Here is a 26,070-nt window from a genome sequence, read left to right on the forward strand (position 1 = left end):
GCCCGGCTCGGCTCGGCGCGGCGCGGCCGTAACGGGCCCTGACGGGAGGGGGACAGGCCATGGCTCCCGCCGCCGTGCAGCCGCCCGAGATCCAGTTCGCGCAGCGGCTGGCCGCCAACGAGAAGCGCATCCGGGACCGCGCCTTGAAGAAGCTGCGGGGGTACATCGGCGTCCGGACCCAGCGCCCAGCCGGTAGGGCCCGACGGGGGACGGGGTGGGGGCGGCCCGGCGTGGCCCGGCTCGGGGGCGGTGGGGCCGGCGGGGGCCGCGGTGGCGGGGGCCGGGACGGGGACCGGGACCGGGGCCGGGGCCGGGGCCGTCAGCGGCGCGGGCGAAGCGGCGGCCCCGTCAGACTGGCAGCGGCTGGGGAAGCACGTGTGGGGGAGAGCCGGGACCGGCCTCCTGTTCCTCGGCCTCGTCTGTCACCGCGGGGCCGCCTCCTGTGGGGTCTTCTGGGTTTTGTTTGGGTTTTTTTTTGTTGTTGTGGGGTTTGTTGTTTCTTTTTTTTTTTTTTTTTTTACGCCTGTATTTCATCACGGAAAGTATTTGCCTTGGTGACCCCACAAGCACCGAGCACGCTGCCAGCAGCCCTTGGAGGAGCAGAGGGCCTTTTGGATCCTCGCCCATAAAGTTTCCCTGCAGTGGCTGCGGTCAGGCCGGGGCACAGCACCGGTTCAGGGGGCTGGAGGACTCGAGGAGGACCTGCTTGGTCCAGGGAGGGTCTTGCTGGCAGCATTAACGGTGCCACGTTCGGAGCAGTATAGTTTATACACTCTCATTCCTGGGAACAGGACGTAAATGCACGGAGCTGGTCCAGACTGAACCCAGCCCAGTATAGGGAGCATATGCTTTTATCTTCTGCTGTGCCACCTGGTGAGGTGGTGTTTCTGTGACTGATATTCAGGAGCATTGGAGGGAATTGAGGAAAGCTTGGGAGTGTTTCAGCATTTGTATAACTGCAGTCAACTCGCTGTTACCCATTTAGATTACCTGGGTTACCTGTTACTTCCACATTCATGGCATCAGAAGCTTTTTTCCAACAAGGCTTATTGTCCTCCTTGGAGCTGTGTACTGCTGCCTTAAAACAGCAGTATCCTGTGCATGGGCACTTCGGTGGTGTCCCTGGAGACAGCTTGTGTCTAGCCATGCTAGTCTGAAGCTGTCTGCACCTGAAGGTCCCTCCTGTGCACCCCTCTCCTCATGGATGCAAGTTACAGAAGGCTTACGAGGTCAGTCATAGCATTGTGCGAATGCATGGATCCAGTTCAGCAAACCTTCCTGTTGGACTGATAGGGAGCACAGTGCACAGATGCCCAAGAGATTCTGTGATGTTTCTGGACCGCTTTTTCCAGTGTGTTGTGTTGCAAGCTGGACACAATACGTGAGCGAAACTGGTCATGAGCATTTGCAGAGCACTGTGTCTGACCTAGTAAACCTTTGGGAAACTGGTGTGGAGGTTTATGCATATGCACTCCTTTGGCTTTGAGGAAGCCAGCCTAGACGTGGCACCCTAAGAGCTAAACTGAAACTGAAATGCTGGTTGAACCTGAGTTAATTCCTTGAAAAGACACTGGGGAATAAATGTTGTTTCTTCCCTTTACCCTCTTCCTTTTCCAAATAGTATTTGACCCATTAGCCACATTTGACAGAGGGAAGAACACATAAGAACAGCCTTAGAGAGTCAGGCTAGAGAGCCAAATAGTACATTATCCCATTTCCGACAGCTACCATAGATCTAGGGGTTGCCTGGGGACTAGTAAGAGCAAGTGAGTGTACACTGTATTCCTCCTAAGTACTTTTTGAGCCTCCAGCTGTTTTTAACCCTGGAGAATTCCTGAGATGAACATGGCTTCTCTCTGTTCACTAGTGCTCTGTGCATCTCATTGCAAAGTGCAGATTCCTTTAAGTTTGTGGAAGTAACCTTCCAGATAGACAGGAGTGCCGTAACTGAGGGAAGAGGTTGCAGGTTAAGCTAATGCCTTAAGATATTAGGAAACCACTGCAGGGAAGTTATCAGTTGGGATGTGAACCTTTTGCATGTTAAAGTCAGTTCACCATGAAATGCAAATGAGTAGGAAGCAAGGGTCATTCATTTCCAGAGCTCTTAGATTTACTTACTGTTATGTACTATTCGAGCTAGTAATATTAAAACAACGGTTAACTTCTTTGGACTTGGAAAGAAAGCATTATGTTCAGGAAAGAGGGTTTTTTAAAGTTATTTATTAATTAGCAGTCTTGTATTCATCTAGTGCTCTGAGAGATGAGGCTCACGTGTTAGATAACCCAGCTAGATACCCTAATTTGAACAGCTGAGAACTTGCTAACTTTTGGAAGAGGTGGTGGAGTTCACCAGATGTTCTACCCAGTCACAGGTTTCATAGGTAGACAGGACTGCTCAGTATGGTCTGTGCTAAGGCTGAATTACAGGTCATGCTGGGGAAACTTCTTCAAAGAGCTAGAGCTCTTAATTTTCAACAAGAAGTTAAACTCTACAGAAGGCATGGAACTACTGAAGTCGTGTGTTGTTGTGGTTTAAGCCCAGCCAGCAACAAAGCACCACGAGACCACTTGCTCACTCCTCCACCCCTGTGAGATAGGGAGGAGAAATATAAAGAAAAGCTGATGAGTCAAGACAAGGATGGGGAGGGATCACTCATGAATTACGATCATGGGCAAAACAGACTGGTCAGGGCGGGAGGGGGGGACCAAAATCGATTGAATTTGTTACCAATCACATCAAAACAGGATAATGAGAAGTAAAACCAAATCTTAAAACACCTTTCCCCACCACTCCCTCTTTCCTGGGCTTAACTTCACTCCTGATTTTCTCTACCTCTTCCCCTCCAGCGGCACAGGGGGATGGGGAATGGGGGTTGGGGTCAGTTCATCCCACGTTGTCTCTGCCGCTCCTTCCTCCTTAGGGCAGGACTCCTCATACTCTTCCCCTGCTCCAGCGTGGGGTCCCTCCTGTGGGAGGCAGTCCTTCATGAACTTCTCCAACGTGGGTCCTTCCCACGGGCTGTGGTTCTTCATGAACTGCTGCAGTGTGGGTCCCTGCCATGGGCTGCAGTCCTTCAGGCACAGACTGCTCCAGCACAGGCTTCCCATGGAGTCACGGCCATCTTCAGGGGCACCCACCTGCTCTGGTGTGGGGTCCTCCACAGGCTGCAGGTGGGCATCTGCTCCACTCTTAAACTCCACGGGTTGCGGGGGCATCCCCTCCTCTGGCACACCTCCTCCTCCTCCTTCTTCACTGACCTTGGTGTCTGCAGAGGAGTTTCTCTCACATTCCAATCTTCTCCCCCGCTGCAGGTTCCCTTTCTTAAATCTGTATTCCCAGAGGTTCTACCACAGTCACTGATGGGCTCAGCCTGGGCCAGCACCGGGTCTGACTTGGAGCAGGGGAAGCTTCCAGCAGCTTCTCACAGGAGCCACCCCCACAGCCCCTCCCCTGCTACCAAAACCTTGCCACACCAACCCAAAACAGTGTGCAGATAGATGAGCTTGGATGAGCACATTATTTTGTGGAAATGGTGTGGTTTTTTTCTTGTTTGCTACCTTGAAAGAGAAGAAGAGCGTGCTGTACTGGGCTGAGAACAGGATATTTTTATAGAGACATTGGTGAATGAATTGTTGAAAGAATAGTAAATAGAAGTAACTTTTAGTAAAAGAGGAACGATGGCTGGGTGGTTTCCTATCTGACAGAGCTGCACTTACTTGGGCCCAGATCTATAAAGGGTTTATGTAATTTCCACTGAAATGGTCATGTGTGGATCTGGTCGTTGGACGTGATCTAGAATAAGAAAAATCGCAACAATTTTGATGATAGCAATGTCAAAACAGCATAACTCCCAAACAGAAATGCTAACAAGGCTTGCATTAAAGTAGCATGTCTTTGAGTGGTTGTAACATTACTAATCCAAGTTCCCACATTGTAGGTAGGGACAGAGTTACAATTCAAGCCCTAAAACCAAAAACTCTCTCAAGGTAGCTTTAAGGTAAAGAAGGCCTTCGGTTTTGTGCACTGTGGTTGCTAATACTATAGGTTCAGGTTTTAAAATAACCTTGCCTGAATGATTATTATTATTTGTCAGTTGTGGATGATGACAGCAGGGGACATAAAGTTGAAAAATGGAAAACACAATCTTGAAACTACTTTTTGAGTGACCCGGATAAAAAGCTTGCTCTAAAACCTTTTGATCGGGGTCCTTTGTCAAATGGACAAAGGACTGCCTAGGACACTTTAAAAAGCCCTCTGTGTATGAAAACCATCCCCATGGAAGTCTGTGTTCCCTAGATGGGGAAGAACTCCTGAGCCATCTTCATAGGTAGCAGCTGACATCCCCTGGACATAAGCCTGATATCTGATGCCTCTGCAGAGTTAATGCTGTGTGTGAGGTTAAGGCTGCTTCTTACCGCTACGTGTGTAGCATATAATTCTGTTAAGAAATGTTAATTTTAATATTTCAATGAATATTAAGTCAGTGAATCAAATTGTTTCATATTTAATCTTAACATTACAGCCAAATCTAAGTTAAATTTATAATTAATGCTTAACATTACTAGACATAGTGCTTCCTACATAGCATTTTGCATATTTCCTTTGGTCAGCTCTACTTCCTTTCTTTTTAACCAAGCATGACTGTAAACAATTTAACTAACGTGTTTACAATTTTTTGTCTGAGTGGAGAATGATGCAGCAGTGATAACTGCTTTCAAGTTACTTGGTCCAAGGAGGTGGTACTCAATTTAGATCTAGCACTGGGTCTCAGGCTTTTTGATTGGCAGACCCCTGAAAATTTTGCAAAAGTGACAGTGATCTTTTTGGAGCAAATTTGAGCTTACTGGAGACTATTACCTTTCTAACATGATTTTTCTTGAAATTACTTGGGAGTACTTAATAGGCCATAGTTTGAAAATAGCTGTAGTAGGTTATTGTAGCTACCTTGTAACAGTATACTGTTATAATTTTACTTCCCAGAAATGTATTTGAAGTCATGAATAATCCAGTTTTTAAAATGTTCTTGAGCAACTATTACTGACAGAAAAATTTTATTTTCCATGTAGTACCTTCCTTCTGTAATGTGTGATTTTGACTAGAATGTGAATTTTTATACTGTTAATAGTGAAAATATGCTTTGCTGTTAAAATTCAGGTGATGCTGTATCTCAAGACTAACTGTAATGAAAGTGTCTTTATTATAGTTACTCAGGCTCTTTCATTATACATTTTAATATAGAAGTAAATGTGTTGACTGCTATAAGTTTATTCTGTCAAAACAAGCCCCTAGTAAGGAACAAAACTATTGGTAAAGTGAGACTTTATTTAGAACAAACAAACAAACCCAAACAAACCAAAAAGCTGTGTCAGTTTTGTTTGATGATTTGCACATCACCTCTTGCAAAATTAGATATGATGCCCTCATTAAAAATATCTTTCAGACTTGGTGCTAAAAATGTGCCAGAGAGATTTATCAGAATTATCTTAGTATTCATCTCATCTCATCTGTGATTTCTTTGATATCTTTGTTACTTTGGTACAAGGTAGAAGCTTACAGTCATGGAATCACTGAACTGAGCCAAGTTGCCTTCCAGTTAATGTGCTTATAGTAGGAACCAATGTTTACCCAAGAGAATATAACAAAAACAAAGAAGAAAGCAGGGAACAGAGGGAGTTGCATGAAAATATTTTGGTGGAAATGTTGTGGTTTTTTCATTTTCATTCAGACTTCTTCTGTGCTGTAGGTGGCTTCAGCCAGGAAGAACTGCTAAAAATATGGAAAGGCCTATTCTATTGTATGTGGATGCAGGATAAACCTCTGCTACAGGTAGAGTAACTGGTTTTATATTTGCTTGAGTGGCTCTCTCCTAAAATATGCTATAGGGATATACTAATTTAGAATAGTGAAAATTACCTTAGGACTTTTTGCTCACCTCTTTTTTTCTTCTCCTGCTGCCCATATGTGGCATGTGCGGGAGAGGTGACTGTAACTCAGTGATCCTCACCATATGAACAGAAGCCTAAATGGCATCATGTTTGGAGTCACCCTCTGAATGGCAGGTGTAGCTGTTTACCTTCCAAAACCAGCACTGAAATATATACTATTATGAAGTGCATTGATCTGGTGGAACTAAGGTAGTAACAGTGGAACTACTGTAGTAACAGTAGTAACAGGTTGCCCTTAACTGCAACTACAACATATGTGCAGCCTTTAATTAGCCTAGTTTGAAAGTTTCACGCTTCCCTTTCTTTTGTTAGTTCGGTCACACTTCCTCTACTATCAACTTTGTCTCTACTATGGACTTTTGTCAACTACTACCGGTTTGTCTCCCTACTTTCAAAAGATACCAGTTTTGGAGTACCAGATCTTAGCAGCCTCACTTAATCAGTTTTCAAATCACTTGTCCGTTTGCATGAACAAGGTTTATCTCACACATAGCACAGAGAGCTCTGCCTACAGTTAAGCTATATGAAAACAGTACCCTTAAAGTTTTACATCATTTATTAATTCAAATGCATGGGATTTTTCTCCTCCTTTTTTAATTTTGTCTGCTGTCAAAAAGATGATTTGTGCAGAGATCTGGTGAAATGAACAGGGCTTGATACCCTTGAATCTTCTCTTACAACTAACTTAATCCCAGTGGAAGGATAACTGCAGTACTAAAGCAGCTATTAAGAGAATATTTTTCATTTTGAGGGATGTTTCATGATATTCGTATTTCTTGCTGTTTTCTGGTTGTGTGTTAGAGCGAGGAGACCAAGCTCTGAACCTATGCAATGCTAACTATATTTATTTACTTTTAGGAGGAACTTGCAGACAATATTTCACAGCTTATCCATGTGATTCAGAATACAGAGGCTCGTAAGTACTATTTCATTATCTGATGCTTTGTAAGGTACTTTCATCTTTGGTGATTTTGAGGCCACTATCATGGTGTCAGAATACAGACAGCCAGATAGGGGTGCTGCTTTGTTTTTTTTCTTTGCTTTTTATCCAACTGGTGTGTGTAATTGCATTAAGGAAAATATGAGATGCAGTTTGTTTCTGGTTGTTGCAGGGGGAGAGTTGTATCTCCAGTGTGATAAAGATGGGACTTTGCAGGGTGGGTAGCAAAGCAAACTTGTCCCCTTACTTTGCCATTCTACATAGACTTGTTCCCTACATTTCCTACACAAAAAAAAACTTTGTTTCATGAGCTGTTAAGCACCTAGTATTCAAAATGCTCTTGAAATAGAATGCTATGTCAATGACAAAACTTGCATGGATAGAAATGAGTGCAGAATGGATATTTGGTTATAACTTGTGTGTATACACCACAAAATAGATACAAAGCTGTTCCTGTAATTACACTTGTATTTAAAAGTAGCTGTGTGCCTTTTCTTGTGTTCTGAAGTTTAATTGACTTGTCCTTGTACCTGTCTCAAGCATGTCTTCCCATAGCTCTATTCCTGTTACTAGGCAAATCCCTAGGGAAATGCATCCCTTTCTCAAGTTGAAGTGATTTCTTGAGATTCTTTTAGGTTAACAAAATAAACCGTTGTGCCAGACATGCAGATATTTTTTTCTTGCTCTCTTACAGGACACCTGTTCATTCAGACATTTTGGCAAACTATGAACCGTGAATGGAATGGGATAGACAATCTGCGTCTTGATAAGTACTATATGGTAATACTAACTCTCTTGTAGATCTTTTCTGCAAGAAAAGATGTGGTGGTTGTGTGCTGCAAGGCAGCTTTGCACATGTGTTTACGTATATGGTAAGAGAAGACAAGTGACTATCTTCTTGATGCATTGCAAGAGATACTTGTTTTAAAGGCTTTCACTCACCACTGCATATCTAAAAGCCATTACGGTTTATGTCGTGCTGCAAGCGCTTTCTTGTTTGCCTTCCTCTATAACATAGTGATGTTTCTCATTGGTTTCTTTATGGAATATAAATACTGTCTCAGAGGACACTGCCTCAACATCAGTTATTTAGATCAGACTGTTTAAAGACTTTTTTATGACTCTCTATAAAGTAGTTGTCACTAGAACCCCAACTTTCCACCACTAAAGTATCCACTGTAGTACATTCAGCCATCAGAATTCTTTCTATAGGAAACGCTATATTAAAGCAAATAGTAAAATTAGTGGGAGAAGAATTTTGAAAGACCTACCTTTGTAAAGAGAAAAGTGACATTAATCTTCTTCTTTGAAAGAAATTAATTGCAGGCACATTCACTGCTGGTTTTTGTTTCTTAATGTTAGCAGAAACCAGGTATTTCAGTAAGTAAAGTGTTTTGAGGCAGTTTAATGTAGCTGTTTTACATATGGCTGTCTCTTAGTGCAAGTTTCAAGTAAATTATTATTGTTATCATCTGTCCTGTGTTGTTGTCTTCAGTTTAAGCTGTGGGGTTTTTTTAGATTTGGCAGCACTTAATGAGGAAATCAGGGTGATAGAGCAAGAGAAAGCTGTACAGTAGAAGCAGTCATGGATTTTTTTGGGCTTAGGATATGAAAATAGCTTATTGTCTTTTGAGCTTCACGGCATCCTTCCATTGCTTAACATGATAAACAAGCCTGTCAAAATGTTGATATGGGGATGCTGTCCACCTTGTGCTATGAAGAGATTTACTAAGAAGTCTATTCATATTACAGTCACAGTAACTCCTTTATCTGTTTTCATGAACAACATGTGTAAAAAAATTTTGTACTTTGCAGCTAATGCGTATGATTTTGAGGCAATCCTTTGAAGTGCTGAAAAGAAATGAATGGGATGAAAGGTAAGCAGATTTCTGAATGTAGTTGCATCGTAAAGAAGTTGACCAATTTACCTTCATTGAATATATTTTCATTTAATAGATCCTTTTTCTCCATAGATGGCACTGTCATGAAGTCTTAACACTAAGGCTTATTTGTTCTCCAGATCACTTATGTAGTTTAGAAACGAAGTTAGGTGTTACGCTTCATTGAGTTAAATACACACTGCAGTCGATAACTCTCATGTTCATCTAAGCCATTTAGTGCATGTTTCACAGAAAGAGATTTGAGAAAGTAATTCATGTATGCTTATGCAAAACCTGAACGCAGGAGCTTATCGTGTGGTACTCCAAGCAGTTCTGAAATATGAGGGCTCCAAATTTTTCATGGAGTTTGCTAGATCTGACTGATTCAGCCAGGAGAGCTATCACCTGTGGAGAGATTAGACAGGAAACCTGCATCCCAGAAAATACAGAAAAGGAATTTTTTTTTGGTTGTGTTGTTTTTCTGATTGGCTGTGACTTTTTTTAATTTTTATTTTACTGTGTTTAATCATGGTGACTTGTCTTTTGATAAGACAGAACTCCTTAATTGTAACCTGGCTTCCTGTTTGTTGTATACATCAGTGGTTTTGGTTTTTCTTCCATATTCTATTAAATGGCAAGTAATTGCAGTCATCTTGCTCTGTCTATAGCTCTTGTGTGACTTCTAAGCTTGCTCTGTGTTTAAACTGATGAAGAGCTTTAAGTCTTTTAATTAAAAGTGCTTGATAACCTAGTGTTAAGGTTATCCTTTCTCTCTCTGAAATGTGGAATGCATATGGCATGTTTTTTGTGGAAATAGAAGCAAAGCTAAAGTACACCCCATCCCCTCTGTTCTACCTTAATTTTGTGTTGGGTACATAAATGCCTGCAGGTTGAAGAGGTGAAAATGCTCCTTGACAGGAATGGGAAGTGTGGGAGGAGGTTTGATAAAGCCAAAGCCCTTCGTCCCCACACACATTCCCGTGGCAGAGACGTGGTCACCCAAACTGATGTCTGACAAGGTTTCTTACGGTGTTGGCCTGCCTCTTTCCAGCTTCGCTGGAAGGATGGCCTGGAGGCCCTTCAGCACCAGAGGAGGCAGTGTGGGAAGAGAAGATCATGGTCCCTTTCCTTGCAGAGTGAGGGAGTTCAAGAGCTGCCTTTCCCTCCTAGGTGGAGTCTAGAAGCTGCCTAGCATGCCTTCCATTTCTCTTTTCTTCTAAAATGCTTTTGAAGAAAGGAGTATTAAAGTAAAACTGAAATAATCTTTATGGCTTTGGAATGCTTTAAATTCTTTTTGGAACTGGAAACTGTTGTTCTGGGCAAGATCGCAGGAGGTACCACAGAATGCCAGAGGGGAAAGGGTAGAATATACAAAGCTTCACTTTCCTGAAAGATAGCAAGGATAGGCCTCCAGCGGGATAAAAGCAAAAAAGTCTCAAGTGCTGCTTAGATGCAGCAATGACAGCATGTCTTTTTGAGCCATTTCACTCCAGCAGTATTTGTTAGTACTCCAGTCAGTAACTGAACAGTGCCACAGTCCAACTTGCACACAGCTCAGTCACTTCTGGCTTGCGCTATTGGGGTGGTGATTTTTTTGTGCCTAGCTTAGCCTTTGGTCTATTCTTCAGTGTAGTTGTTTTGCTCTAAGGGACAGTGGGTAACATGCTTTAATGAAAGCAAAGTCTGCATAGTTGAAATGAATTTGAGAAGGATCAGTATTAAATTTAATCCTTGGGTGTGAACCAGAATGAAAATAGTCTCATAAAATGGAAGGGTACGAGGTGTTGCCCATCAAGGATGGAAGAATGTGACAGCTGTGTCTTCAGAATGCCCTGCTCAAATGGCAGAATCCCTCCTCCTAGCCATCAATGATATGGCATAATAAACTTCAGTCCAAACTAAGGTGTGAATTTTAAAGCAGCGATTGTATTGAGTGGATTGTCTGATGCTACAAAATCATCTAGACTGTAAGGAGTTCTGATTATGGATGGATTTTTTTAGCAGTTTGCTTTTAAGATGTGAAAATTGGTCACTGGATTTATTTTTTATGAGTCTTGGATAGCCGTCTTAAAGAACTGGTAAAACTGTGAATGACTAGAGTTTGTTTTCAAAGCAAATAGAACATAAGCAATTGAATATGAATATCTTATTCTTCCCCCCCTGCTTTTTTTTTTTTTTTTTTTTTTTTTTTTTCAGTCTAATTGAACTACTCCTCCAGCTATTAATGAAAGAAGTTATGGACCCAGACAGCAATGCTCCTACTGGGATAAAGTTACATTTCATTGATATCTATCTGAATGAATTGGCTAAAGTTGGTGCAAAGGAGGTTAGAAAATACATTGTAATCTTCTTCCCCATTAATGTTAACTGCGGCATGCAGCATTTTAAAAGAAATATAATTTTAGATTATGTATGTTTTAACAGTTTTAAATGTAACACAGCAACATTGAATAAGCATGAAGAAAGTGACTTATTACAATTTATGCTTTTACTTTTATTCATGTCTTTGTGTAGACTGTGAGAATACAGTACTTTCTCTCAAGTTCCTGAGTACTGGTATACTGCTCCAAATTGAGGTTGGAAATAATGATAGAAAAGTTAGACCATTCTCATTTGTTTGTTTCAATAGAAAGTACTTAACATCTTTTCCCTTGTGGGAACATGTTTGCCAGTCTTTGCTTTTGCAAAAACTGACATAAAGCCTGCTCTTGGCTGATTGTGTAACACCTAAATAGAGGCAGAAAGTGAACTTTCAAAGTTGTCTAATATTGGCTTATTGTCAGCTTCAAACCTTATTGGCTGTGCATTAAGCAATTTACCCTCTACATCCAGTTGTTCATTTTGCTGATGACACCTGTCTGTCTTTGCTGTATATTGCTGTTTCAGTTGACCTTAATTGTGGTTGGTGTTACAGTGATGCAGTGTTTAGCAGCAACTGAAAGCCTGTTACTGCAGCTGTTGCTTCTTCCAGAGTATTTCTCCTGTTACTCCACTAGGGCGAGCTGCCTGCTGCCCCACACTTCATTCCAGGCTTCTGCTCATTTACCTCCTCTTGTTTCTGGGATCTGACACATCTCCTTGCAATGGGCAAAGCTGTTGGCAAATTTCCATTTGTATTCTTTGCAGTCACTATTAAAAGTAATCCAGCCTGCAGCCTGCAACTACTTTTGTAGTTCTGGACTGGGGAGTGGGAGAGAGAAGATGTCTGCACAAGTGCCTGCACTTGGAGCCCAAATAATTTCTGCAGCTCCACAGTCACAAAACCCTCATCCCATGGCTAAGCCGCTCAGAAGAAGCATGGGGAATTAGTCCCCTAGACTATCTGAAATCACAGCTGGTGCTTGTAAATTGAATTTAGGGAAGGATTTTTATGTTTAGTACTGCTGATAGTGTTTTTTGTCTAAGTGGTCCAGTTAAGAGAAACCCAGATCTTACTCATGCCTGCTGCAGACATTCTTTGTGAAAGAGCACAAAATTTTTTAAGTTTTCTCTGCCTCATGTTTCCATATCTACAATAAGAAGCTTTGCTGTATTTCTGAACTCAGGAGATTAAAGTCTGCAAAGCAGTCAACATTTTTATAATGATTCCAGGGAATATCTGGAAGTTAGAGGTAGCGGTGGTAACAAAAAGTCACTCCTGTCAGCTGGAATTAGACACTATGCTGAAAGACTTTGACTTAACTTCTTAAAGAAGATTCCCCCTACACCAAATATTCAAGGAATTTGAGGGCATGCATACAATATTTACTGTACTCATTATTTTTTCTTTATAATCGTACAGCTCACAGCAGACCAGAATCTCAAGTTCATTGAACCTTTCTGCAAAATTGCTGCCAAGTCAAAGGAGTAAGTTTAATGAAAGAATAAATATTTTTTTAAGAATTCAGAAATTCTGCATATACTACTCCACATGGTAATATAAATGGATTGAAGAAGAGTCATAATATAACTTCAGAATGTAGAGAAAGAAAGATGTTTTACTAACGATGTGCACAGTAATTTGTGTTTATCAAAGCTATAGATAATCTTCATGGATTTATAAGAACTATATCACCCTCTGTTTGTTGATTTTTGTCTGGTTATTTTTTTAAAACATGCATAGAACAGCTGAGCTGGTCAGATTCTTTGTTGTGGTGGTGTAATATAGAGCAACATATAAACACAGTGAAATTTAAGAGGGGAACATTGGCAGGACACTATTTGGTTTAAAGAAGTGTTTGTTTAGGAAGTAACAGGTTCCTTTCCTCATCTGGAGAGCTAGATGCTCTTCCACTTTCTTCGTTCTTACCCATTTTCCCTGTATCCCTCAAATTTCCTTTTTTTTTAATGTGAGAGGGGAGGGTGTGTATGCTTCTGCCTTTCGACTCTCATCCCTGCTGTCTTGTAATGCAGCCGATGTATGCTGCATGCTGTTGCCACTGGTATCTTTGAGATCATTGTGGATCAGTCGCCCTATGCCATTGAAGACCTAATGAAAGAACTGCGTAGCAACAGTGATGAGGAGGATGTGTCTGAAGAAGACAAACAGGAAAATGAAGAGGTGCTTAAAACCAAAGGTGAGGAGGAAGTTCTAAATGGCCTTGGTAACACTTGCTAAGATTTAAAAATCTGTTTCTTAAAAATACATTTCTGCTCTGAACCAGTCAAACATACGTTCAAGGTGTTGTAAGGATAATTGCGTTTTCCAGTCTTCTTTTCAGATGTGCTTAAACAAAGTGACTCCAAAAGAACATGTCACAAAAATCAGTGGTCTCTATAAAATTAGGCAATATCAGCTTTCTGCAGCAGCGCTAGATGATAACCCAGTCTGGCTTTTGGGTCTTGGATGTCCATAACATTTTTTTAAGAAAATGAGGTTTTGGCATTCTGTAGGAGTTTTAAATTAAAAAAAAAGAAAAAAAAAAAAAAAAGCTGAGCAGGAAGGTTTTCAATCCAGATATGCTGTGGTACGGAGGCAGTTTTTTAACTTGCTCAGATAATGCCACAGTTGTGTATTGCATAGTGGTGACATAAAGTAGTTAAATCAGTCCAGGCTCACAAGATTGCATGAAGAAAAATGCACCTGATCTTCTGTCTATCGGAGTAGGGTGTGCTATTGGTTTTTACAAACTAAACGTTAATATTCAGTCTTTTTTTATAATAGCAGATGGATGTTTGTCAAGAAAATCAGTGCAGAGCTCTGAAAAAACAGAGGATGTTTATGAAAATGAGGATGACGGTATCGGGACTGTTCTTCAGGTTTGTGGCTTGCTTCCTCTGTTATTGATACTCTCCCTCTTGTTTTCTTTTTTCCCATCCCTTTCAAGAGGTACAGAAGTAAAGGCTGTTAATCGGATAAACATGTTACAAAATTTTAATCTCCTTCTGCTTTAATGTAAGGTGGTATTTATGTAATCTGTACTCTGTGAGTGGTTTAGAAGAAAATAAATCTGTGTCTAATTTGTGAATTCTTCTTTCCTCTCTCCCATATCTTCTTTTTTCTGCTCCTCCCTTCCTGTTTCAAGAGTTCAAAAATGTGTAGTAAAAGCCAAGTCACTGTGGGTGGTGAAGCAATCAGCCTAAGTTTCATTGACATAAGAGCAAAAGTAATGGATGATGGGATACATAGGAGAGAGGGTAACATGTTGCAGTTTGGGGTTTTTTAGACCCACTTCCAGACCCACTTCTTACTTCTCTTGAGTAAGAATTAAGGTTAGGAATGTTTGAGAAAGTGGTACTGAGTTCAACTGTTATGTTAATGAAGCAACCATCTGTAAAAGTCAGTATACCTGTGTGAAGGGGGTTTGAATTTCAACAGGGGAAAAATACTTTGTGTTTGAAGGAAGTGACTGTTTAAAGGATATGTGTGCTATTTGAAGTGTTGATAACATGAGCTGTATTGGGTTATCTTGCATAAATAAGCTAACTAAGAAAGGCTGTATCATACTTTCCTCCAACAGTTTGATTATAAGGCTGTTGCTGACAAACTCTTTGAATTGGCGAGCAAGAAAAATACACCTTCGCTTAACAGAAAGCGTCTGTACAAGCTGGTCAAAAAGTAAGTTCTTTTGAAATACACCTTGCATATGCACCTTGTGCTAAATAACTTTTACTTTGCTTTCTCTCCACCCTCGCTTGTCCTAGTGACAATGTCACGAGAGCAGGCTTGTCTCGCAGCCCTGAATAACATGAACAAGGTGCCTGAAGCCTGTGCTACTGTTCCTCATTGGTACTAGACAATTGCAGATAGCTGAGGTCTATCTACACTGGGTGGATTTGTACTGCAGGATGTGACATTAGATTGTGTGTGATGCAAATTACAGATATGGGAGAAGTGTTAAATTGCTCTTTTCTCAATATTTTCAGTGATTTGGTTTGAGGTTTTGGATCTGAGGCAGATCTCTTCTGGAATGAGCTCTTTGTAACTTCCTGTGTAAAATATGTTGTTCCTATTTTGACAAAACCATAGTAAGTACAGTGACGCTACGGTGCTAGTGTAATTATTGGTACTAAACCAGTAATACTGTTTTGTTTTTCCTTCTCTCCCTCCCTCCCCACCTCCAGGTTCCAGGATTTAGCAGAAGGTAAGGACTGAGCAGCATACAGAGACAGTAGTTTCTTTCCATTAAAGGGTGTATTATGTTCTTGTACAATGTGTATTGCAAATCTTTTTTCCCTTTTTTTAAAATGTGTATTTCAAGAATACTGTTTTGGGGGTTTGGTTTTGGTTTTTTTTAAATCTCTTTAAGACATATTACACGGTTTTGGTGAGTTGGCCAAATCCCCTTCACAATTTGAGCAACCCTGTGCTTTGTCCTTAAATGAAAGATGATTATTTTTACTTAAACAAATAGGAATCGCTCATATGAATTTCTTTGAGGTTGAGTGGGGAACAGGGAGTTGGTTTTCTTTCTGTGGGAGTTATGCTGTATATGAACAGATTAATTGTTCATAGAAATAGAACTACTAGTTTGCAGATACCTTATCCTTCCTCCTCAACAGGAATCTTCCCCCAAGATTTTCCTGAAGATGTTTCTACAGATGAAGATGATGATGAATTCAGCAGGGGAAGGCGAAAGAAAAAAACTGTCAAGCCTTGGGAGAAAAACAACTTGGAAAAAATAAAAGGTAAGGCAAGATTAACCTTTGGAAGAGAGACAATCTGCAGTCACTTGTGTAATTTGGCAAAGTATCAGATGTAAGCTGTTCTGAAGAAGGCAAACCTGTTGTTCAGGATGTGTGTGATTTGTATCATGTGATGAAGGTTAAATGTGAAATTAAGGGCTCTTTGAAAGTGGTGAGAATTTTGTTACCAATTCTGAGGCAAGCATCACCTCAAAAATTTCAATCAAAAGTAGAACTGGAAGCAGTTGTTCGCATTGCTCCATCAAGCAGTTCCGTTTACTGTAGGAAAACAGAAACATGTCAGTCTTCTTAAAATACGATGACTGTTGGAATACAGGAATTTGGGGGTGTTTTTGGAAAGGTGAAGACATGTGCAAGTATCTCTAGCATCACGGCTTATATTGACATGGCACATGCCCAATCATACCAAAAATACCTCACCAAACTACTGAACCCCTGAGTTGCCCTTCTGATGGGCTTAGCAGGTGGGTAATAACAACTTTTTCTAGCCATATTGTTATACAAAATAGGGTTACCACAGGGAATGTCTTAGATGTTAGCTGTGACAAAGCAAGATCAGCAAAATATTAATTAGGGCAGGCGTCAGAGGAATGCAATGTCCTGGCCAGCTGTAATAGTAAAACTGTTGTGCTGGCTGATAGCAGGAAAAGGGTATGCATATTTTAAAATAAAAGGGCGGGGGGAAAAAAAAAAAAAGAAAAAAAAGAATAGAATCCCAAATTCAGTTGTTGTAAGTACCATTGTGTTTCACATCTGTGTTATATGGCGTTCTTTTTGGGGTGGATTTAGAGGATGAACAAGAGATGTCAAGTGCGAAGGAGGAATCAGTGCCCCAGAAGAAGAGGAAAAAAAGGAAGAAGAGGGACAGCCCAAGTGCTGATTCTGGAACAGCTGATGGAAATTGTGAGGAGGGAATAGCTGAAACATCTGGGTCTAAAGTTTTTAGCCTGGGAAAAGTGCCAGAAAATAACAAGGAAAGGAAGAAAAAGAAATTGCTAGTAAATGAGACAAATGAGACCACAAATGTAGGAACTGACACCAGAGAAAATCACAGTATCTCTGCACAGAACAGTCCAACTGATGCAGAACAGAGTAAAAAGAGTCAGTTGAAGAAAATGAATCCAAAAGTGCAAAGTGTTCCTGTAAAACCAGCATGTCAGAATGGACCAGCTAATGCCAGTGAGGCAGAGGATGTCAGCCCATCTGTCACACTGTTAACTCCTAAGGTTGTGAAAAAGAAACAGAAAGGAGGGGCTGTGTTAATGAATGGGGATACCAGTTTGCAGCAAACTGACATGAAATCCAACAAGGAGGGCTTGCTGGGGACCCTGTCAGGAGATGCAGACTCTGAATCTGCACCATCCAGAAAGGTCAAATTGAAGACAAAGGCAAAGCTACTTGGTTTGGAAGGGATGAAAGTCCACAGCCAGAAAGCAGCAACCTTGAAAAAGAAGAGAAAAGTAAAAGAGATGTTAAACTCTGTCGAAGCCAATGGAGTTCTGGAGACTGCATGCAAGAAAAGCAGGAAAGGGGTACGTATATCTCATTCTTTTCTCTGCCTTCTTCATGAACTGCCAGGCTTGTTTTCAAATTTGGCTTTAGCTTTCTGAGTGTGCGGCTTCGTGGGCAGGGCACGTTATGATGCAATCATGCATTGTCACTAAAAAGAACTCAGTTCCCCACAAGTCCACACCCACTGCCACGGTCTTATACCCTCCTGTGTCCTGTGCAACGGCACTAAAGCCTGTGCCAGCTACTCAGCTGGAAGAACTCACCTAGCTGAAACTTGGGTTGTTAGGGTGTGGGGTTGTCTTTTTTTGTTCTTTTTTTGGTCCCTGGGTTAATTATTCTTTAGCATTGGGTCTCTGGTTGAGTATGTTCACAAAGGCCGTATTTTGGCAAAAGGATGGGAATGGAAATATGGAATATCCCTCGTTCAGCAGCAGCAGCACACACTTAGATTACTATAAGCTTCTTGTGAAATTGCCCACAGAAATTCTAATAGTGGCTTCTTTTGCTAGCTCACTTCTCCATCTTAAACAAATTGTTAGTGCTGTATGGGAAAAGTATTTGGGGAAAGAGCAAACAGAAAATATGACACTGTGACCTTCAATGTCATCAATGGCTGTATGATCACATTTATGAATGGTCCAGTTTCTTATAAAGACAATACTGGGGTTTTTTGCTAGGAAGGTCTATTGTAGCCTTCAAAAATGTATGTCTTGCAGTTTGGGAACAAGCTAGGGTTTTTTTCTCCCTTCTACCTCCCACCCCCATTTTATTCTTGGCAATATGTATAATAGGGTTGATTTTCCTCAGCGATTTGAGAGTCAAGAAGCATTTTGCACTGTATATTTTTGGTAGTGTGGCTAAGAGTGAGTGCAGGGGTTCTTCCCTCTCCTGCCACTGAAATTCTTTTAACTGCTCGTTTCCTGTGTGTATATTCACCCTAACACATTTAGGGGTTCGATTATATTCTTGGAAGTCTTGCTGACAATCTCACTTTAGTGGAACGAAAATTCATAAAGCATAAATGAGATTCAGAATACAAAACAACTACATCTTCCTCTGACTAAAAAGTGCATGTTAGTAGCTCACCTCTGACTTAAGTTTAAAACTATATGATTAGTTAAATAGTGCAGCCTCATATATGAACTTCATATAACCACTCAGTCCTTCAAGGGACAAAAAAATGTATTTTGAAACATTGCTTAAATAGTATTAAAATAGCTTTGACATTTTATATTTTTTGATGATAAAATACTGAGAGGGAAGAACCAAAACATTGTGCTCTCCCCAGCATGCAAACTGCATTTTTCTCACTGCAGGGCTTCCAAAGTAGGACCCGTTGGCTTTGTCTCCTGTTGCCTAAATATTCCATGTCACATACCTCATCTTTCTTTCTCTATAAAAGTTTAGTTTCTAAGAAAATGTGATTATGCCACCCCCATCTCTGTTTGTAAAACTTTGCTGCAACTGACAAACAGGTTCAAAGACCCACGATAGATTCAAGATAAAGTTCCTGCAAGCTTCGTGGAAATTGGCACAAATTAGCGTGGTCACTGAGGGAAAGGCAACAGCATGACCCCAGCACTTGTCTGTTGGCTGGCTGGCCAGTCAGTGCACGGGCTAGCAGGCCACTCTTCCCATGTGTAATTAGAACTACAGCATTTGCTGTTTCTTGCCCAGTCCAGGTAGCTGTGTGTATATGTGTGTGTTGAGTGGGAGCTGGGAGACGGAGACAAGGAGAGAAATTTGGGAGTTGAGTCAGGAGGAGAATGAGAGTATTGGTATAAGAAAGAAGAGGGCAGGGTAAAGCTAAGATGCACAAATGTGGAGGAAATTAGGCTTTTCTAAATTTGTTTTCATTGCTTGCAAAATAACATGTTGTTTTATTTCCTGGTTTTACTTATGTAATACTGGTCTTGTGCCCAGAAATCATGAGGGGCGTGTTTTGATTCTTAATTTCAAAGACAACACTCCCCTTCAAAGAATTAGCTTCAAATATCGAGAGGAAGGAGGAGGGGGAGAAGCGGAAAAAACAGACAAGTTCAGCATTATTTCACAGTTGTCTCCAGAATTCAGAAAGCTAAAAGACTTATGCTTTTTCACTTTATTTAAAACAGAAGTGATTTTCAAATCAAAAGAGGCCATATCCCCTGAGCATTTTCCACAGCATGGCTGCAAACTGCTTTCAGAATTTCACATCTGTAGGTTGATGTGAAGCATAGCTGAACTTCCCCTCACAGTAGTCTACAGATACCTGGAGCCCATAGATGACATATTAGAAAGCTCTGGAGTGGTGCACTACATTAGTGGCACTGCCAGTATGGGTCATAAGAATTGCCTTGCGCTGGATTGCTTTAAATGGCAATCCTCAGTATGAATTTGAGGCAGCAAACTAGTAGCAATACACAATAGCTGGATTTCTGAGAGTATAGACAGACTTCATACTCCACTTTTTTTTTTTTCTCCAAAGTCTCTATCTTAGCCTAAAGCTGGATTTTTTCATTAGTTGGATATCTTATGTATCCAGAGGTACCACAGAAGAGATTTTGCTTAAGGGCAAGCTAAAAAAAATCAGCACTTGTGTGCAGAAGAGCTGGGTCAATTGTAAGGCAGCCTCATGCACATGAACAACATGTTTGTTTGCACTCTGATGGGCCGGGCAAATGTATTACAAGTTCTTCCTTCTTTGCTTTGCAAAGACCTTCCTGTTTCTGTGCAGAGCTTGCCTTAAACTTCTGTTTTCAGTCATGCTAACAGCAAAATTAACTCCTGAGAGTTAACCATGATGATTAGCTCAGGTGAGTACCAACTAGCTCTCTGTCAGCTGTGGCAATATTTACAGAAGCCACATGTGGTAAGCTCTGAGCACTGATTGCTGTGCTAGGTACAGTTAACTACAGTACTTTTATACTGAGACCATTTTTTTCTTTCCCTCCTTTATAGGAAAGCAGTGCTGCTCTATCATCATTAAAGAAAAAGAAAGCAAAACCAGGAACTGATTTTGTAAAATTTGAAAAATCAACTTTACCGAAGCCAGTATTCTTCAGGAAAGCTAGAAGCACCATCTCTTCCACCAGGGCATCCGTGCAGGTAATGTGATCTCACAGATAGCACCTGAGTTTGGGCACAGGTCTCCTTCCAAGCTTCCTATCCTAGCAAAGGGGTTTGACCTCACTCATGCTGTCTCTTCCACTCTGCATTAGTCTCCTAGCACGGGCAGATAAAACGGGAAATGCCGTTGCATTTCCATGTAGACAGTCACACATGGCTCCAGAGTTTCAGCAAATGAGTTGCAGGCATCTTTAAAATCTCTTCCTTCCCCCCTGTTTTCAAAAATACCTTCTTGTTGAAAGGACATCATTCTGAACATGCTCATTTTGCAAGAAAGCAAAAGCATAAAATGACTTTCAGTCTTGCTAAAGGACTTTGAGCCTCCATTTCTTCCCATTTGTGGAGGCTGGCAACAGTACAAGGCTTCAAAAGACTGCTCTCTTTTCTAAACCTTTTTAACATACAGTATCTTTTCAAGCCCTCTTTGCACTTCAAGGCCTGAGTGCAGTGGAACCAGTGTATTTAATACACAACTATCTTCTTGTTTGTTGTTAAATTATGTAATGACATTAAGGAGAGTATGTGATTTCGCTACAAGTGGAATATGTTTGCTTTTGGCTAGAAAAACAGTGCTGTCTTAGCAGGGGTCACTGCTAGAGGTCTGGGGGAGTTCTAAATCAAATGAAGGGAAGTAAGCTGCTTTGCATCAGTTTTGATGGGATGCAGGTAAAAGAACTCGTAGCATTGCCTCAGAAATCTTATTTTATTTCATGTCTTTATTTTGCTTTATAGCTGAACAAGCTGCAGTCATCCAGCTCCAAAAAAGTCACGTTTGGCTTGAATAAAAACATGACTGCTGGTGAGTCTAATACATCTGTGTGTCTCCACACTCTCTCTTGTAGCCAAGGAAGGGGGAAGCTGTACTCATTCATACACACCTATACTCTTCACCTCTCTAGAACAGGATGATTCTGATCCTTTTTTTGTCTCAATATTTGTATATAGTTTATAAACCATCTTCAACTTCCTGTCCAGAGGAGATGGTAAGTTTAGGACATTTGGCCCAACAGCTAGACTTGCAAGATTCCAGGGTGCTGCATTACTGACTTGCAGATGGAGCCTTACAGACAGAAAACGGTGCAGCAGAGTGACAAACCCCTTCCTGAGCCACCTGTTCTGCCAGGCACCTCTTAGGGAAACACATGCACTTCACAGTCTTCATTGCTCACTTCTGTTTCCCAGGACAAAGGTGCTGATATGCTGATGAGTTCAGGCTGTATAATAGCAAAGTTTCTTTTTTTTTTCTTGGCTGCCACTGATTTATTATTGGTAATGAGTAGATAAATGTCAGTTCCCTTCTGGATCTCACATGTAAGCAGACAGTGTCTTCCCTGTTAAATAAATGTCTTGCTACATAGCATAAAAGTTTATTCCATGTATTCATTTAGCATTTTTTTTGGTTTTTTACTCTCTGAGGTGTGCTATATGCCAAGTTCAAAGGGAGAATAGTGGGGTTTGATATATGTGTTTATGTTAATGTAATACAGCTGCACAAAGAGAACAAAAATGCTTACCTGCTGGCAGAAAGGAACCAAGAGTCTCTAGAACAGTGTTGTTCAACAGTCAGAATAGAGCCACTTCTTACCCATCACCAGCTTTTAAACAAAAGCGTGGTGGTGTTCAGGATACCTAGAACACTTGTTTCTGAGTCTCTGGTGGTCTGTGAAACCATGGGGAATGGTTCACAGCCTCTCTGGATTGCAACAGTCCCCATTCTCCAAGGGTCTCTTCTAAGAGATGTGCTTCACCACCATCTCTCTATTTTTTTCTCAGTGTCTTATGCTTCTGATCTTTAGTGACGGTCTTAAGGATCTAAGGCAGGCTTCCAGGGTTCGACAATCCCACAATTGATTGACATGCCCAATTATTCCATGGGGTGGTATTTCTTTTAACTTGTTTGCTTGCTTTTCAACAGAATTTAAAAAGACTGACAAAAGTATATTAGTGAGCCCAGAAGGACCCTCCCGTGTGGCTTTCAATCCTGAACAGAAACCCCGTCATGGGGTGCTGAAGTCACCCACAGGTACCCCAGCAGGAGAGCCTCAAATGAAGAAACCATTTACTGTATCAGCTAAGAAGAGACCAGCTACTATGGACTTCTTTTAAACCAACAGATGTGGCCTACTTTTGTACAGGACATTTTGCTAACCTAGAATGTTCTCTGGAGGTATTTTGAACTTCCTTATTTTTTTAAGTTAAAACAAATTGTATATACAAAATTCTGATTGTGACCTGGGACATCGCTATTTTGACACCACTTCAGCTGTATCTTGAAATACTTGTTTTGTCTATTTACAGAAAAAGAAACAAACTCCAATCTCTGCTCAGGTTTGGTCTACAAAAATAGGGTCTTTGCCCATGTCATTCCTGAGAGACTTGTTCATTTAGTTAAGGAATATTCAGGGTTTGATTGTTCTGGTGATTTTTTTGAGCCAGTTTAAGAAAACTTGCACTTCATGCTATTAAATTGTCTTTCACTGGACAGGGCTTAAAATGGAAAAAGACAATGTAGATCTTAAACCTAGTAGTTGTTCATGCATTTTAAAATTTTACGCCATCCTTTTTCCTGTGTCACCTTTGGCATCCTGTTAATTCTTCTTCTGGAAATAATGATTACCTCATGTCTCTGTTTAATAACAGCTGCACTTGGATAGCTTCACAGATAGTAAGCAAGCTTTCCCTGGGATAATAAATGCCTAGCTGCTCAAGTGGTCACTGTTGCAAGTAAACCTTCACAGCTGGTTGCCTGCTGAGTTGGGAACAGTCACCACGTTATTTTCAGTAACACAAGTGCCAAAGCTGGCTTCTGCTTCTCATATTGTAAGCTGGCTTCTTCTCTTTACTGTAACAGAAATAATGCACTCGCACAGGAGAAATCTTTGATATTTCCAGGTCTTCTCCCTGACCCCCACTGCTGTCTTTCCTGAAGGTCTGACAAGACTCTTAGGTTTTTTTCTTTAGCAGCTGGTGTCACCACATTTTACCAGAACTTGGATCTCATTTAGTGAATGAACCTCTGATTGTCCTAAAGGGAGCTAGATCAGTGTAATGCATCTTTGGTTAGGACACACATGTCTCTGTAAAAGCTTTGGTGCCTCTCAATACAGGGTAAAACTTGACAGCCCAGACACCTTGGTTTTGATTTTGATGTAGAACCAGAAGAATCCTTCTTGCAGCATTTCCTTGCGTTAAGTTTTTATTTGGATATTTTATTACTACTGTGCGTGTTTTGTTTTTTCTTTGCTTCTTTGGTAAAGAATGAGGTGTACTTCTGTGAGAGACCGTTGCTGTATTCTGAGGGGTAACTATGAGGAAGGGGAGAGCAAATTAAAATAAAAAACTTTTTTGATACCGTTAGAAGTTTTGCATATGCGAATGAGGCAAAGTCTTTGCAGCAGATCTCTGCGTTAGAGCTCAGCTTCAAAGCACAACCTGGTGCCAAAGCAAAGCTATTCATGAAGCTTCCCACCAGTTACTTTTGTGATCCTATAAGAGAGAGGGTAAGCCTGCTTCATTACCTGGGCTTGTGTTAACTAGTAAACATTTGGCCACTTCAGCCAGCAGAGTTAAATTTTATGACATGATATATTTGCATACTTCAATACTACTTTTTACCAGTCTTGATGCCGACTGTCCTCTGCCAGATCACTCCCTGTAAGCAACTGGATTGAAACTGCTCTTTCATAGCTCATCTAGAATTTCTTGAATATGCTTGTGTATTTGTAGATTGCTGGTTGGTCTCAGTTCCTCAATTCTAATCTGTGCCAGTTCTTCCACTAAGTTTGTGACAGTCCATGGTTTGTGGTACTGCCAGAAAGTCGTTTTGCTCTTGTCTTTTCTCATTTAATTTGGTTTTGGTGTAGTTTGTATTGGTTTGACTGATCGGTAAAGAAATCTGGAGAATACATCTGATAAAATTAATAATACTTGCTGTTTGAGCAATTGTTGTTCATTTCTTTTTTAAAAAAATCTCATTGTATATTAGCATAATGCATTTTTTTTACAAGATGATGGTAAGTAGGATTTAACAAAGACTATTCAATATGTTGTACTGTTTATCTTGTACTGTGGGTGAGAAGTCTTTTGTGGAATATGCATAAAAGCATTTGTATGTGCATGGTTGTTAATGCATTAGGTTGAAGATGCCATATTCCTCTAAGGATATAGATGCAAACAATCAGTAGGTGGATCTGGTATGCACAGAAAAATTCAGGATCAGGACACATTGGGGTTTGGTTTTGTTTGGTTTTGCTTTTAATACATACAACCTTTATGGAAAAGTACTTAAGTGGTTCTCTGGATCTTTTTCTATTGATTGTGGGTCCATTGAACCTGTTGCTTACCCAAATATTTTGTTGCCCACAGTGCTAAATGGAGAGGGCAGAAATGGCAGTCAGTTTTTTATCTAAAATGTTAGTGATGTGATTGCGTGTTGAGATTAATGCATAATCCATCTGTGCAATGAAACTGGTGAAATGTTTTGTAAGTATATGTTTGTGGTGTGTATTGTCTTCAGTGGTGTCTGGAATTTCATTCAGGACAACTTCACAAACAAAAACCAAGCACTGTCAATGCAGTTTAATTGACATTGCTGGGTTAAATTGAATATATTACCCAAAGTATTTGGATAGTGAAAATTCTGATAAACATTGAAGAAAAAAAAAAAGGAGAAGTAAATGTAACGTCTGGGATATCCACTGCACAAACACGATAGTACTGTAAGGAGAGATGTATCTATAGGCAAAGAGAAGAGAAAAATTGATCTGACCTGTTTGATATCGCTTCATAGGATTTTTCATAGTGTTTTATTCCAACTCTGCAGCTGCCCATCATGCTCTGAGTCAAAGTAAGTTAATATGGCATACCTTTTAAAGGACGGTATTTTGTAATGATTGTCTCTACATTTTTCTTATGAATGAGATCAACTTTGTACTTCTCAAGCTCTAATAATTTATAATTCTTTATAGCTTCAAGAGAACTCAAAAGCACAAAAGGAATTCAGCAAGGCAAGAAGTTGAAATTACACTGAAATTACTGGGTATGCAAGATCTTTTATAGTCTGTCAAAGCTATGTGACTTGGAAAGCATCAAATGCCCACTTTGTCATTTATTTCCTGTGCTTGGACTTAATTACAGGCAGGAAAAAAAAAATCCATGTGTCATTTTATGTACCTCTGCAGCAGCATTGTCAATACAAATACAGTGTCTAAGCATTACATCATTTACTCTAGTCCAATAAACCATCTTTTTTTTGTGGACATTGTATTTTGGATAAATTTGTAAATTTGGGGGTGGGTGATAGGAGTGTAGTATCTAAGGGGCCATTTGAAAGTATAAAGGAAGTTTTTCTTGCATGCGTGCACACGGTCTATTTTATTCTTACTGTAAAAGTAGCCAAAACTGATGAAGACTCAGATATGTCAGATGTGAGTAGGGATGTGGTAGGATACAACTGTTCATACACCTTGAGCTTCTGTCTTTTCTAATTGGCCATAGAATAGATACCAGCAGCTGAAAGATTGCTCAGGAGATACAAAGCAGATCACACACAGTCATTCC

The 26,070-nt window shown here is 40.5% G+C and overlaps 1 protein-coding gene across 3 annotated transcripts; it reads left to right on the plus strand.

Moving 5' to 3' along the window:
• RRP1B (ribosomal RNA processing 1B) lies at window positions 1–25,764 on the plus strand. Of its 3 annotated transcripts, none has more exons than XM_049834971.1 (16): window positions 1–192; window positions 5,745–5,827; window positions 6,805–6,862; window positions 7,581–7,666; window positions 8,702–8,763; window positions 10,963–11,092; window positions 12,548–12,612; window positions 13,159–13,322; window positions 13,910–14,004; window positions 14,706–14,803; window positions 15,310–15,329; window positions 15,748–15,873; window positions 16,681–17,423; window positions 20,344–20,490; window positions 21,244–21,310; window positions 22,427–25,764. In XM_049834971.1, the coding sequence occupies exons 1-16, from the start codon at window positions 60–62 to the stop codon at window positions 22,615–22,617; spliced, it is 2,268 nt and encodes a 755-aa protein (XP_049690928.1). In that variant the 5' UTR covers window positions 1–59; the 3' UTR covers window positions 22,618–25,764. The 3 variants fall into 3 exon arrangements, with proteins under 3 accessions (XP_049690928.1, XP_049690929.1, XP_049690930.1); XM_049834972.1 differs by having other exon boundaries at window positions 13,913–14,004; XM_049834973.1 differs by lacking the exon at window positions 22,427–25,764 and adding an exon at window positions 21,457–22,420.
• The last annotated feature ends 306 nt before the right edge of the window (window positions 25,765–26,070 follow it).

Source organism: Accipiter gentilis, chromosome 32 (genome assembly GCF_929443795.1).
Source record: "Accipiter gentilis chromosome 32, bAccGen1.1, whole genome shotgun sequence".
Classification (NCBI taxonomy): domain Eukaryota; kingdom Metazoa; phylum Chordata; class Aves; order Accipitriformes; family Accipitridae; genus Astur; species Astur gentilis.

Coding starts and splice junctions, on each gene's coding strand:
- RRP1B (XM_049834971.1), top strand. CDS start 60: ATGGCTCCCGCCGCCGTGCAGCCGCCCGAGATCCAGTTCGCGCAGCGG. Junction 5,828..6,804: donor AGGATAAACCTCTGCTACAG/GTAGAGTAACTG, acceptor ATTTACTTTTAG/GAGGAACTTGCAGACAATAT. Junction 17,424..20,343: donor GCAAGAAAAGCAGGAAAGGG/GTACGTATATCT, acceptor CCTCCTTTATAG/GAAAGCAGTGCTGCTCTATC.